Source organism: Habropoda laboriosa, unplaced genomic scaffold (assembly GCF_001263275.1).
Source record: "Habropoda laboriosa isolate 0110345459 unplaced genomic scaffold, ASM126327v1 scaffold1268, whole genome shotgun sequence".
Classification (NCBI taxonomy): domain Eukaryota; kingdom Metazoa; phylum Arthropoda; class Insecta; order Hymenoptera; family Apidae; genus Habropoda; species Habropoda laboriosa.
In genome coordinates, this window is record NW_017101338.1 from 58,882 (window position 1) to 73,707 (window position 14,826).

Here is a 14,826-nt window from a genome sequence, read left to right on the forward strand (position 1 = left end):
TCAATACATCATCCCTGGATGAGCTGCTCGTTGAAAAAATACATTCGGATTCGCCGATAGCGTTGTGTATAGATTTCCCGCGTCTTCTGGCCTTAAATACATGCCTGGTGGTAAAACAAACGTCTCCATCGGACCGTGAACATCTGGAAAATATATTTGCTTTTTAATTAACTCCCATCGTAAACCGTAATGATATCGTTCATTATTAAATAGACAATCCGTATGTTTATTTATTACATCTATAATTAACGCAAAAACTACCCTACTAGCTAAGAGGTGCATATTTGATCTCATGGCTTGCATTCTCTGTGTTCTACGAATTCTTTATTAGTATTGTTCGGTATTCGTGAAATTCTGAAATTTATTCCAATTACATACTTGGTGATTGAAATCTACAGATCTACAATTTGCACGACTGAAGGGCTCGGTGCAAGAACCGGTCAGCTCCATTATTGGAAACTTTACAGTTTCGTACTAAACTTTTTATAAAAATTATTTATACGTGCAAAGATTGTATTAATAATACATTTTTCGCGAGAAATAGTTTGATTGGTAGTGGTAGTTTTAGTAAAATTTCTATTTTCTTCAGTGGAGCTGTCCGTGTCTTGCACCGAAATTAAAAATTGGCAAATAAAAATCTCCAAACGCAGCTTATCAATAAGCATACAAATAACGAAGATTATAAATTTTCTCGTAGTTTCTGAATCTAAAGGACCCCTAGTATTAGTTACGATGTTGTCTAATGAAAAAACATCTTCTAATTGTTTTTGTTCAATTGATAACGGGTATTGCGTATACATCTTCTCCATTGGTAAGGAAGAAATAGCTCAACTTTTCTTTTTAGACGAAATTCCAAAAAACTTAAATCAGTTTTAATAAAATTTATTTTTTCTTCGATGAAGCTGGCCGATTTTCGTACCGAACTCTTCAATTCTTGCAGCTAGCAATGCGGAATAAAGTAGAATTGCAGCTACATGAAAAGTCTATTTTCACCAAAAAACAGAGCTGACCGGTTCTTGCACCGAACCCTTCAATTCTATTCGTGTTTTGCTTGAATGTCAGAATAACTTGGTAATTTCATTGAATATCCTTTTTTGCCTACTTTGCAATTCTGTTTTTGATTACAGATATCTTAGAAAATTTGCACGCCGATACTTGGTATTAACCCCAAACTGCATATTTTCTGTGGCAATGAAACGAAAATTCCTATACTAGTGCATTACTTTTTCAAACGTGCTTAACGAACCTATCAAGTGAGCTAAAGTTTGTTCTCTCTGCTTGCCATCTATCGAAACTTGTTATTATTCCAACATCCGGAAACGATGAAAGCACCGCGATTACAGTTATCGAGTTATTTCGAGATATCTTCACTTGCACATCAATTTTGGTATCTTAGTTCTGTAGTTTCATAGTTTCAAATTGTTATTCCAATGCATATTCATTTTTATCCTACCAAGTTAATTGCAAATAATTTTGGTGTAAATATAATTATTAATTCATATGCTACAACAGTTCGTTATAAATATTAATGAACAAACGTGGAATGAATAATGAAAATGTGAAAGAACATTTTTAGCAAATGAATCGTCAATTAAAATTCAGTGCACTGTGATTAGAAGAACAATAGTAATTTTTATAACTTTGATCAAAATTCTTTATACATTTTGTAATCATAATATTGCACAAGAATAGTCGCAAGATAGTAGTAAATTATATTTATCGCTGATTATTTGAGCAAAGCGATATTACTTTACTTTTGTATGCAGAATATTATATTATAATTTTTGGAAGGATTACGCGTAAAAGGCCAACATGAAATTTCCATTAATTGACGACATAATTACTCTATAAGTGTAATCGCACTTCAAAGAAGATCACAGAGTTCCAATTAATTTCATTGCAAATCTCTAAAATGGAACCACCAGAATCAGCTGATAAAAACAGAAAGTAACGGGCCAACGATTTCCAGTAAGATGCAAATTTTTGAAACTGCCAGCTGATTTAAGAGAATCATAGTAATTCTTTGATGGTACGTTATTACGGTCACGCTTGTCCTAATACAGAAATATGGAAAACAAATATCGTTGCAGTAACGAAACTCATGCATGCCTAAAAAAATTTTTTCCCTAGATTAATTAAAAAATATATGGTACTGAAAATTAACGCTATTATCTGTCTGAATTCGTCATGGATACTGGTTATTTAAACTTTTGCTCATTCCGTTGATCACAAAGGCATGAGAAGGTACCGTTGCTCGAATAGTTTCTTAGGAAATAAAATGAAAGAAAAGTATGTTTCTCCGGAAATTTCAATCGATCCTTCTTACCTGTAAAGAACCTATTTGCAAACTTAATCGAAAGATCATAAAGCGACGTAGCTGGATGTTATGGTGTATAACTACAACCGGTGTCATAAACGAACGGATGATTTATGCCTTGCAGGATAGTGACCTTTGCTTCGCAATTTCTAATATTATATTCCACACCCAACTCCTAATGAGAAACATTACGGAAAAGAGGTGTATTATGAAACGAACAAAATCCGGCCAAATGTTTTTCCCACCGAAACACGCAATCTTCTTTGCTCGAGAAAGCATATTTACTGAGGTGTCAATTTGTTGTCCCTCACAGTCCTCTTACCAGAAGACCATCGTCTTCCCCAATCCGTGGCCAGACACTTCGCGAACAATATTCTTATTTTTAAAGCAATGTAAATCCTTATATGTAATCTTTTTTAGGTGTCTTATATTTAATAGATATAGTAAATATCTATTTATTATTTATAGGGAGGGCGTAATTATGTGTGTATGTACATATGTGTGGAATTTCTTATTAAGTAACTAGATATACACCGAATTATACCGTGTTTGGTCTCATTTTAATCAGAAAAATAAAATGGATATGTCAGTAAAATTTTTATCAGCAAAACACAAAAAAGTTTTTCTTTTGTATTAGTGTTGTCTCACCGATATGTAGGTGTTTGATATTTTAGGACTGGCTCGAGTTTCAATACCTCTCTCTTTTTTGTCTGCTGTCTCTTTCTGCGTCCGTAAATGTCGGTAAAATACAAACAGTTTGAAGAATCTAGTACCTATCCCGTAACTGTTTCACAGCGGTCCCGACTTTGGAACTCTTATAGAACTTCTACTGTACTACACGAGAATACACTTCTACCATTCGGAAATAGATAAACTAACCTTTGCTTCTTTTAAGTCATTTGTACGTATAGATCGATATCGACGAAATAAATGTTATTCGAAAACGGAAGTTCGTATATACCTTAACGAAAGAAGAGGTTCAATCAGTCACAAGCAACAGGTCACCGATTAACTAGCGTCGTCTAGTATAACGGGATTCCCCTTCCACTTTAATTCACGGAGGAGTACTTGACCTCCGTCACGAAACTTTCTCCCTCTCCACCTTTTCAGTAGGAGGTTTTTCCTCCTTTTCGTTCGTTGCTCGAGGTGAAGGTCGCCGGAGGCGATGTCATAATGGAAGAGAAGTTTGGAAGGGGAATTTACCGAGAAAACGTATCCAGAAATTTCTAGGACCGCTTTAACAACCGTGTTAGTATTATTGTTTCCTCGATACTATTGGATGTTCAAATTATTATTATACCGTCGTTTGGCACGAAAAATACACTCGCTGTGCTTGCTTCAGCTGGCAGGGGCGCATTTATACTTCCGGAGGCCCTAGGCGCAACACGATTACGAGGCCTCAAGGGAGCAAGTCTATTTCAGTTAATCAAATTCATAAATTTGACGTTCCCGTTTTCAGCGGTCTCTTGTTTTTACATTGTGAATTTTATTGTTTAAAAGTAAGTATTTCGTTTTGCAACTACAGCTACGTAGACTGTTTCTTCTATTGTTCTTCGTGAGGATTTAAAATGTGGCCCCATAGAGAGCGAGGCTCCAGCTTGCTTAGCTGGATTGAGTTACAGTGTACTTTAATATCCATTTTAATATTTCTAGCTGATTAATTCTCGCCAAGACTTACCATCAGAGTATATGGGGCTTCCACCATGCCTGCACGCAGTGCATCCAGGTAGAGCGGATGAAACTAATGCCACACGATCTGCAATTCAAAACGCGTCAATAATACATAATTGTACTAATGTAAAAAACATTTGACATGTACTATTACTCAATTTTCACGAAATTTTATGTAATTAAAATATTTCATCGAAATTGTACACAATATTTTCTCTATGTTCGTTAAAATTTAATTAATCAGTTCCTTTCTTTCGTACGTATGTGCTGATTATTATGAAAGTGGTCTAAGTGAAAAATCTAAAAAAATTGAACTTACCACTTATTTTACGTTGCGTCGATCTTTTCATAGAAAATAGTTATAAGAGCAAGTATTTTGCGAAATATTTTATTTACACAGTGAGAAAATATTTTTGAATACACCCAAAGGGAAAATTTTAAATATCTCGATACGAAAGATATCTGACTTGGGCCACTTTCGTAATCACCCGCTCATACATGTTTTTGATCAACTCGTGTGAAAGCAGTATGAAGAATCCACTGGTGTACGAAACGAAACGAGAATCATGGAAACTACGAGAAGCGTATGCGCGCACGAAAATAGAAGTGAAATTCGATAAAAGTAGAGTGACGAAAACCCGACGTTCAATTTCAGCACCTGGAAAGCACAATTTTCACAAAAATTACCGGCCGTTTGCCAAATCAGTTAACACGACAAGACGAAAAGAAAAAAAAATCGATGAAATGTAAATATTAATATTAATACTTTTTATACCGTTGCATTAAAGAATTACTTAGCTAAACTCTTATAAGCGTTTGAATTACATTATTACAACGATTTACTTTAGAGTATGTAGTTAATCAACAGCCATAAAAATCTTTGTCATTTAGTAGTGCTGAGCCTGGTTATTAATGAAATTTATTTTAAATATAAAAAGATAAGCATCGATCAAGTGCTTTGATACTAAAATTTTAAAAAATTCTAAAAGTGCATTTCGGCCCGTCAACTGCTCATATGCCAAGGTAGAAAAGTAATACATCTACAGACATACGGTTCACAGTAACTGCGACGTTTTCTTCGATTAACAATTTAGTAGACAGAGGAGGCATTAATAAATCGGTTAGCATTAGAGCTAATTAGCGCTAATTAGTTAGAAAATACGTTCAGTTGCACAGGCACGAACCTACCGCCACTATGATAATGCATTTTTCTTTTCAAAGAAGCCTCGGCTGGTTTGAAGTGGAAAAAGGAGGGAGTGTAACCGCTGCCAGGAAGCGAGCTCAGGGCATCGTCTCGATCACGAATCACTGTGGCGGGAGCTTCTCGGCCAAGGGCGGCTAACTGGCGACCTTTCGGCAGGAACATTGTCAGAAACACAAGAAGGGAAGTAGTCAATAAACCATAAGCCAGCCAAGCCTCTCTGTCACTCTCCGTCAAAGATGCCATCGAACCAATCGCGCTCGATATCCAAATCGGAAGCGATAAGCCAACAGCGAGGCCGATAAATGCAGCTTCCCGGTTGTTGTCTTGTACGCCGCGTGCTCGGACTGCTAAACAAGCTACTGCAACCAGCAATGCGCCCGGATACCTGAAATCCGATCGTCCGATCTTCAATCTACTGTTTCAAAAATCATTCCCGCGAATGTACACTGCTCGCTAAAAAAATTCCAACACCTAGAAATTGGTGCGGTACAAATCTTCGATCTCTACGCAGACAAATTTATTTTCGGGCTACTTTGAGGAGAAAATGACCTTTCTCAATAAATAACGCCTTTTTAACCAAATTTTAATTACTTCTCCCTTTCCAAACGATATATGTAAACTTCAGATTTGTGCGATTTCATTTTTCAGGTGTTGCAATTTTTTTCGCGAGCAGTGTATTGAAATGAGAATCGTAGAAATGATTTTTATTGTAAAACAGATTATGATACTGGAGATAGCTTTGTGTTTTACTAACAGTATTTTTTCAATTCATTAAATGGTGGTTTTAACACACATATTCAGTACTAATTGGTATATCAAAATATTCAACTAATGGTATTCAGAAATGTTTAATCACCGAACTATGGGTACAATTGTCGATAAATTGATTAAAATCCGTAGGAACATTTCATAAACGGGCAGAATCATCTTGACTGATTTTAACAGAGCAATCTTCCATTTTTCTTTCGGTATTGCAAGGACGTGTATCAACATTTTTATCATTTTAAATAAAACATTTACTAAGAACGCAATGAACAGATAGATTGTTTGGAAGCTGAGCGCAAATTGATACAGTCTATCGAAATAAAGCATAACATGTGTTACTATAAAATTAGGGAATATCGTTCACCTGAATTTGAGTAGTTTGTCAACACGACGGACCATATTATATTTATAGTACAATTAACATAGCAATAATATAGATACCGGAATAATATTATGCGCAAAAAGATATTCAATTCAAAATTCAGACAAATAATTTCCAAACATTTTCCTGTAATTTTTCATTCACTAATGTAAACGAACCAACTTTCGCTTGAGTTCATATCAACTCTTTTCTACAACCGAAAAATAGTGTCGGTAGAAGGTTTACATTTCAAAAGTTTACCCGAGGGACGCCACTATCTGCCCAAGAGTGGTTTTGCAACAAATTAAAGAGCTTTGCTCAGAGTTTTGTAGCTTGACTACCGCCGGTAGTTCACCGTAAAACCATTGTCCAATGATGGCTACCTGCACAAGCACAGCAAATCCCAATACTAGTGCCTGAAACAAGAAGAATAAAATAATGCACTATTAATAAAATAATATGTTCCTCAATGTCCACAAGAGTTGCATGAGTGTAACTTGCGTTTCATTACAGGTAAAATGTGCGTTAATTGATCGTCAGATTCTGATCGATTAAAAACGGTGTAGTTAATATATTGGTACACCTATCCCCCGATTTACACGGAAGGTCGGTTCCTCGGAATACCGTGTAAATCGAAATCATGGCTTTTTGTATGAAAAACCGTGTAAATCGAAAAAAAAAAATAAAACGGGCACAATTTAGTCAGTTATTTAATTAAATTCATTTATTTCAACGTAAAATAAAAAATAAAATACAAATGGAAAACAAAAGATATCAGTCCATTCATGAAATAATAAATATATAAAGCTATATGTATGTAATTCATTTTACATATAGAAACAAGAAGTATAAATTAAAAAATTTAACCAAAAATTTAATTACTCTTATCACTTTCGTAGACTGTTAATCTTTTATTCCTGGTTGGTATGATGTCACTTTCATCACTCGATAGTACTTGATGCGATTCAAGTTCGATGTTAGATGAATTAGAAACAATTTCAGATCGGCGAGCCTTGGTAATGAAATCCGTAATTAACAATTGTGTTTGGTTTTTTGATCAAATCTTTATAGACCTCCTCATACTGAGTTAAGCGTTTATTAATATCTCGCTGAAATAGGAGAGCTCGTTCAACATTCGGGTCATTTTGCAGAAAATGATTACCCAATTTTAAAAACCGTGTAAAAGTGAAATCGTGTAAATAAAGTACTCCCAATTAACACTCTTAACGCATGTCCGTCGTGTTATAATTCAGTTGCAACCAAGAAATTTTTTCCGGTAAGTGTAGCATTAAGCGCACGAGATTACAAATGAAGAAGTATTATACAAGCAGAAGCGCACCGGGGATTTTTGTAAGAAGTTATTTCATTAACTGGTCTTCGTTCTTGCCGTCGTTTCCTTTAATGCGTATAATTACAGCTGTCCATGGCGAACGATAAAAGGAAACACGTCGAATCTGTTACATCGAGTAGAGAATGTTAACAGATATTATATATTATTTGACGAACGGCAAAATGTAGTTAGCGACCACGACAGCCACCTCTACTGCTAATAGTAGCGGGTTTTACTGCTGCATTACTTTTCATTCAAATCCCGTCCAGTAGCGTACAAATAGTCGATAGAGATCGACATCCGGATCTCCGGCACGGTGAAATGAGAAAAGTACCGTGCATCCTTCATGAAAGCTGTTCCACAAGTTTCAGCGGTCCGTTTTCTAAAGTTGTATTCACACTGATTTGCTAAGTACTTTCGATTGTCTTTTGATTCCTTAACCTGACGAGTTAACTCGTCGTTGGCTCGCAAAAGCTTAGAACGCAATAGTTTTCTGTACCGAGGGATTGTTCAATTTTAATTGTACCGTTACGCCTGTGTGTTAAATGTAAAATACGTCATATTCACATTTTGCAAGAACCAAAATGAAGCAACTGGTTATCTTAGGTCCTCCCATAAGTTCGTAACCAAGGCGAGAAATATTTTAATGAAAATCCAAGGAAATTCTACAGCGACGACACAATGATCTTATCGAAAAAATAGGAAAAAGTTGTGGAATGAGAAGGCGCTTACGTTATTTTTTTTTTTTTATTAAATTTAAAAGTGCGCTGGAAATATTGATCTGAATTATAAAATTCGACACAAACTTGTAGGATGACCTAATAATTTTTGCTCACTGATAATTATAACTAGGGAGACTCAATTTCTGTTCGAGAGGTGAACCCAGTTAACAGGGTTTCGTAAATGGTTAAAAACACTGAATGGTAAATAATATTGCAAGGTTTCTGGATTATGGTAAGCAACGGCATAACGGAGCAAAAAGGGTCGTAAATGTCGTTGATTGGAAATGATACGTAAGTTTAAGTAACTGCAAACCAGATTAAAGATACTAGTTTCCATACAATTGAGATTACTTTACTTTTGCATGTATTCTAAACTTGATACTTTTTGCTTTCATCGTCGACGAATAGTGTCACGTTTGTTATAAAATAAATAAAATACATGTAATAAAATAAATAAAAATAAATAAAATATATTCGTTCTAACGAATAAATTTAGGATTCATTTCTCGTACACTAAAAAATGTAATTCTTCTTGCGATTCAAAATCGATTCATATACACAGGGCCGTGTTGATATCTTCCGGAGGTCCCAGGCGCACCATCATTACGAGGTCTCAAAAGACCAAGTCTTAAATATGTTTTCTATTTCCGTTTTCAGCGGCCTCTTATTTTTATATTATGAATTTAATATTTAAAAATAAGTATTTTATTTCGCAACTGTAACTAGGTTGTTTTTTGTATTGTTGTTTTAAAATGTGACCCCGTAGAGAGTAAACACGCCCCTGCATATACACTACCGGCCAAAAGTTTGGAATCACCTCCCACTTTTCATCAATACTAAATCTGCTGATAATTTTTTATAGATTTCAAGTTTATCTCAATTCTACATTTATCAATTTATCTCGTACCAATTGATTCGAATGATAAAAAATTCTCAAAGTCGCTGACTTTTTTCTAGAAATTTTTGTGTAAATTGCGATGCTCAGTGATTCCAAACTTTTGGCCGGTAGTGTACGTAATAGTACCTTATCAGTTGTCATTGATATTGTTTACCGTAAAACGTTCTGAAATATTAGCGAACTTACCTGATAAGGTGCTGGTAAATAAACGCCGCTGTTTAACGAAAGTAGAAAGACGCATTTGACCAACAGGGCCGCAAACACGAGGGCAGCAGGTAAACCGACTAATCGGAATGCAGCGCAGGATAAAGTATTTTGGCTGAGAGAGGCTGCCGCTGAGAGTCCTGCCAGAAGGAAAAGCCCTAAAAGTAGAGCTTGTCCCAGAAATAAATGCCGTCTGTTCGGCGCTGTTACCCTTGCCTGAAAAATAACATTAAATTTCCTCCTATATTAGGTGTTTAGGTTCATCTGAATAACACACTGCTCGCCGAAAAAATTGCAACACCTTAAAAATGAAATCGCACAAATTTGAAATTTACATATATTATTTGGGGTGTTGAAAGGGAGAAACAATCAAAAGTTGGTTAAAAAAGGTCACTTTTTCTCAGAGTAGCCTGAAAAACATAGGTATTGCAATTTTTTTTTAGCGAGCAGTGTAGATGATTTTAGAAAAGTAAGCAGAAACACAACTCGTTTATAAATGACATTTTGAATACCTAAACAGCAAACTTTGCTTTTTCTATGCATCGATCAAACGCTACTTTTAAACATGAAATATTCGAAAAATCTTATTACTTCTATTTAACTTAACACCATAGTAAGGAATGTCGACAAAATCTTATTTTGAAAAGACTGTTTTTCTGTAGAATGTAATTCTGAAAAGTAATATGTATATGATGGTGTTTCACACAAGATCGTCAGTATACTCCAATTTTTCTTCGTTAACAAAGAATATAATGCACCATTTATTTCTGCCTATCTTTTCAAAGTTGATTCACGTTTCCTAGCGTTTATTTTAGCATTCTTCGATAAGTTAGAAAAATAATATGTTGAAGACTATTACGTACTAAACTATTCGTAGACAGGATCGTTACGTGTGTGATATACATATGTACACTACCGGCCAAATGTTTGGAATCACTGTGCATTGCAAGTTGCACAAAAATTCCCCCAAAAGATTAGCATTTATAATCATTTTCCAACGAATTTTTTATCATTCAGATCAATCGAAATGAGGTAAAGTGCTATTGATCTCCACAATATCAATTTCGAATCAATAAAGAATTAGTAGCAGATTCAATGTTAATATAAATTGGCAGGTGATTCCAAACTTTCGGCCGGTAGTGTATATAAATAGGTCAATGATAATTGTTCGATTTAATTTCTTTAATTTGAATAATTAATAGCTATAGTTAAACGTAAAGCTTCAATTAAATTGATGATTTTGTTTAACAACTTTGTCGTTTGCTGTATAAGGTAACTGATTGCTTATTCTACATTAAAATTTTTTTTTCATTTCGATAATAATTTGACCTTCTTTAGCATATTGCCGGTTTATTTTAGACACAGGGTGAGTTAGCTAACATTAGAACCTAAAACTTTACCACTTTTCTTGATAATAGGAAAAAGTGCGTAAAAAACAATATTTGGTTTAAGCTAACAATTGTTATGATAATCATATTTCCAAAAATTTCAGTGTCATCGACGTTTCGTTAAATGAAATAACAAACGATAAGAAGACAAATTCATCTATACGGAATATAATATATTGGTATATTGGTTACCGGCAACGTCTTGTGATGTAATTAGATTATCGTTTGATTAGAATTACCTCGCAGGATGTTATCCGTAGTCAATATTTCAATATATTATATTCTGTCTAGATGAATTTGTCTTTTTATCGATTACTCTATCCCAATTTCGTTAGTAAGTACCCGCATCGTCATCGAACATTAGATTATGCCATTTGATTACAATTGCTAACAAAATTCTCACCTTATTAATACTGAAAATATTCTCGAAACTTATCTTTATTTATAAATAATATTTTATCGAATAAGGAGAATGAATAAAAATTAAATTTGTTTTTCTTCTTTTTTATCAGCTACAATGTCACAGTAGTAAAAATATGTTATCTCATTTAATGAAATATTGATAGACCGAAATTTCCCAAAATATGATCACCCTTATATTTGCCCCACTAAACTGAAACCATTTTTATAGAATTAAAATGAATCAGGTATATCAGTTCTAGTATTAAGTTCCACATTCCGATTGTATATGAGCAACAAGATATAAGCCACTCAGAAGCCAAATGATTAGCTCAATTTTTTGATATTCTTCCAATTTTAGTATCGAAGCACATGCCTGGTGCTTAATTTTTCATAAATAGAAGAAATTTAGTAAATTTTATTTGACGAAGTTAGTCACTTTGGCTTCTGAGTGGCTCACATATTAGTCTTTTACTGACATTGATGTTCGTTCTACCAAAAGCAACAAATAGATATTTTTACTAGTACGTCTCTAATAAGATACAAATAAATTTACATAAACATAAATCATGCATTAATTGTATTGAACTTAATAGCACTTATTGTTCGTTACGATGCGCAAATGGAAAACTTGAAGTGCTACAAGTCCTTCAAGAAAATGATAAGTAACTTTAAAATGTATGTACTACCGTCGTTAAAAAATGACACCAACGACCATCATTGTATCTCTTTAAACCTACACCTTATGATGGTAATATTTATGTTTATATTGTACGATAACAAACATTTATTTCATCTACTCTTCTTATATTTATTAAAAAAAATCATTTTTAAGAAAGTATTAAGTCTATGCAGAAGTTTCTGTCGCTTGTAAATCGACGACACTGAAAGGCACTGTACGCTTCTTGCCTTACTGAAATTTTCACAATTGGTGTTTATACCGGACATAGTATTAATATAATATTAAATATTCATTCATCCAAAACCAAACACAATGGGAACTTTTGCATAGGCCTAATAAAAGAGAACACAAATAAAAGAAAATTGATTTGTAGATCTAAAAGGAGCCACCGATGGCCGTGCGTGTATGGCGTGTATGTTGAACGTAATAGAAATGTCACGTTTGCTATCAGAGACTTTCTTGACTGCTCCTATTCAATAGAGTGTATCGATACGAGCAGACAACACGGTTAAGAGAAATAGGCGATATGCAAACTAGGCCTAGGTCTCGGCGAAATTGCGAGCGTGTAAATTATTGGAGCTTGTCGAACTATGAATGAAAACAATTAACATTCTTCTACATGTTTCCTCGTGCTATCGAGCCAGAAAGAAACAAAGATTCCTCCCTAAGCTCTATTAACCCGCGACTTCCTCAAATCACAATTAACCGATACACATACGATTACAAAAAAAGCGTTTCGCACCATGGAACGCAATCAATTCGATCGGTAATACGCTTTCCTCGGTTTATTTTTTTAAGTACACGTTAAACACATTTCTGATTGTAAGACAGACGAGTTGTTGATTTCATTTCACTGCAACTGTTCCATTTGAATTTTCAAGCCATTATGGTGGAATTCGGGAAATATCGCAAGGGCACGCCCACGACAAATTGTATTTTTCAAATAATGCTACGTGACTTTGTAATTGCGAGGTATAAAAATGTAAATTAGCGTCGCGATAGTGTATATATAAAATTTATGCGAAACAAACGAATTTGAAATTGCGTTTCGTGATTTATGCATACTAGGTTGGTGCAGAAACTAAATTTACATATATCAACTGTACTACTTTTGAACGATATCTTCAACGATTACTTATATCATTAATTAATACATTAAACAATCTCTACTATCAGTTGCCCTTAAAAACGGTAGATATTTATGTACGAAATTATTTGCGTAAAAAATGTTCAGGATTGCTTTTTCTCAATGAAAATTTTTAAACAAACGAAATTGAAACTCGACGCGATTGTGAGATACAATGTACATCTATAACGACAGAAAAAACATGAAATAATTATACAATTTGTACAAAGTAAAATAAGAATATATGTCAACACTAATTGAAGCATTAAAATTACAATAGAACATAACGTTTCTTAATAAATAGATTTCTTCAACGAACTAGTTCTCTAGGTTCCCTATTAAATAAATATTTCCTTAATCTTAATTCGAACTTGTCGTCAGTTTGGAGAATATTGTTGTAAAAGTAAACGAACCGACCTTGAGCAGTACGAAAACCTCGAAGCCAGCCATGAGGAGCATCGTGGTTGCGCTAAGAGCCGCCAGAGGAAGAGCCCAGGGTCGTTGTCTGAGCAAGGACCTCGAGTACGGTCGAGTATCGGGCTCGATCTCCTGGCTCTTTTTTTCAGAAGGCATTTTGAATACCGAAACGGTCCTGTTCGGTGCTGGAACACTGATGACACTCGCAACACTGGCCAGGCCGTTCTTATCCATCGCCACATCACTAGGTACCAGGAAGAATTCTGTCGACAACTCGTAATTCTTTGATGTTTGAACTCGTATTGCCGTAGTTCCGGTTGGACTGAGCCAGCTCGCCGTGGCCCACGATAAGATAATCGGGCTCAGTCTCATGGCGTCATCCGTGTTCCGCGGTTATCTCTGTATGACTTTTTCTCCAAGCTTTTGTAGCGTCACCGGGACATGCACCGTTTCCTGCGTAAACGCATCCTTATGCGCCTGCCTCTCTTACCCTCGAGAAATGGCACCTGTAATTACCATTTGCTTCGGTAATTAAGACTTGTTGATTCATTTGATTAGATTTAGTGCCTAGCTGAAACCGCACATAGGCTATAACGAGGAACCGTTTCGAAGTCGTATCGACGTGTCGTTCACTCGATAATTCAGTCAATCGGTCAGAACAGAAATTGTTATTTTTAGTGAAAAGTTATTCCTTTCCAGGAGAATAAATTACGGATATATCAGTTAGCCTAAATAACTCTTTCTCTTTTTTGTACTTTGCAGTTACAATTTGTTTTAGTGGAAATTTGGTATCGCTTTTCATGAAGTTATTAATGGTTGTTAATGAAACGTATGTAAAGCTTAAGGCACATATATTTCATGTTACGCTTTCTCACGGAAATTGGACGTTTCCAGTTGAACCCCGTTTTTCTTTTTTTTCGAATTCGTTTCAATTACTATTTTATCTTTAAATGTAAATTTCGAAAATGATACTTATAATGTAAATAAAAGGATACAAAGGTGTTACAATCTTTTAAAACTGCAGTCAACTACTACTATAATCTGTGAAATACAAGTCACGTTTTATACGTAAAACCTTGGAAAAAATGAAATATGCTCGATGATAAAGCTTCTCATTTATAACGAAAAAGACAGCACATAAAGAATTTCATTAAAACAATTTACTGAAATTTTTATTCATAAACGCTTTGTGGAATAATTTCAGTACTAACAAAACCAAATAAACCGTGGCCTATTCTCTGTGAGAGCCAAGCATGACCAGTCCCCAGGCATTCACGGAGTCTAACACCATTAATTATTATGAACAGGGTCAGCCGTAAGTAGAGTGAATCATGGACTAACT

At 34.7% G+C, this 14,826-nt stretch overlaps 1 protein-coding gene across 1 annotated transcript; it reads right to left on the reverse strand.

Annotated features, from left to right (window-relative positions):
* On the reverse strand, nt 1-13,856 carry LOC108578106. Its single transcript, XM_017941365.1, has 6 exons — nt 13,485-13,856; nt 9,455-9,688; nt 6,580-6,734; nt 5,177-5,577; nt 3,996-4,073; nt 1-143 (listed from the first exon to the last, which is right to left on the reverse strand). Exons 1-6 carry the CDS (start codon nt 13,854-13,856, stop codon nt 1-3), a joined length of 1,383 nt encoding a protein of 460 aa, XP_017796854.1.
* Between the last annotated feature and the right edge of the window lie 970 nt (nt 13,857-14,826).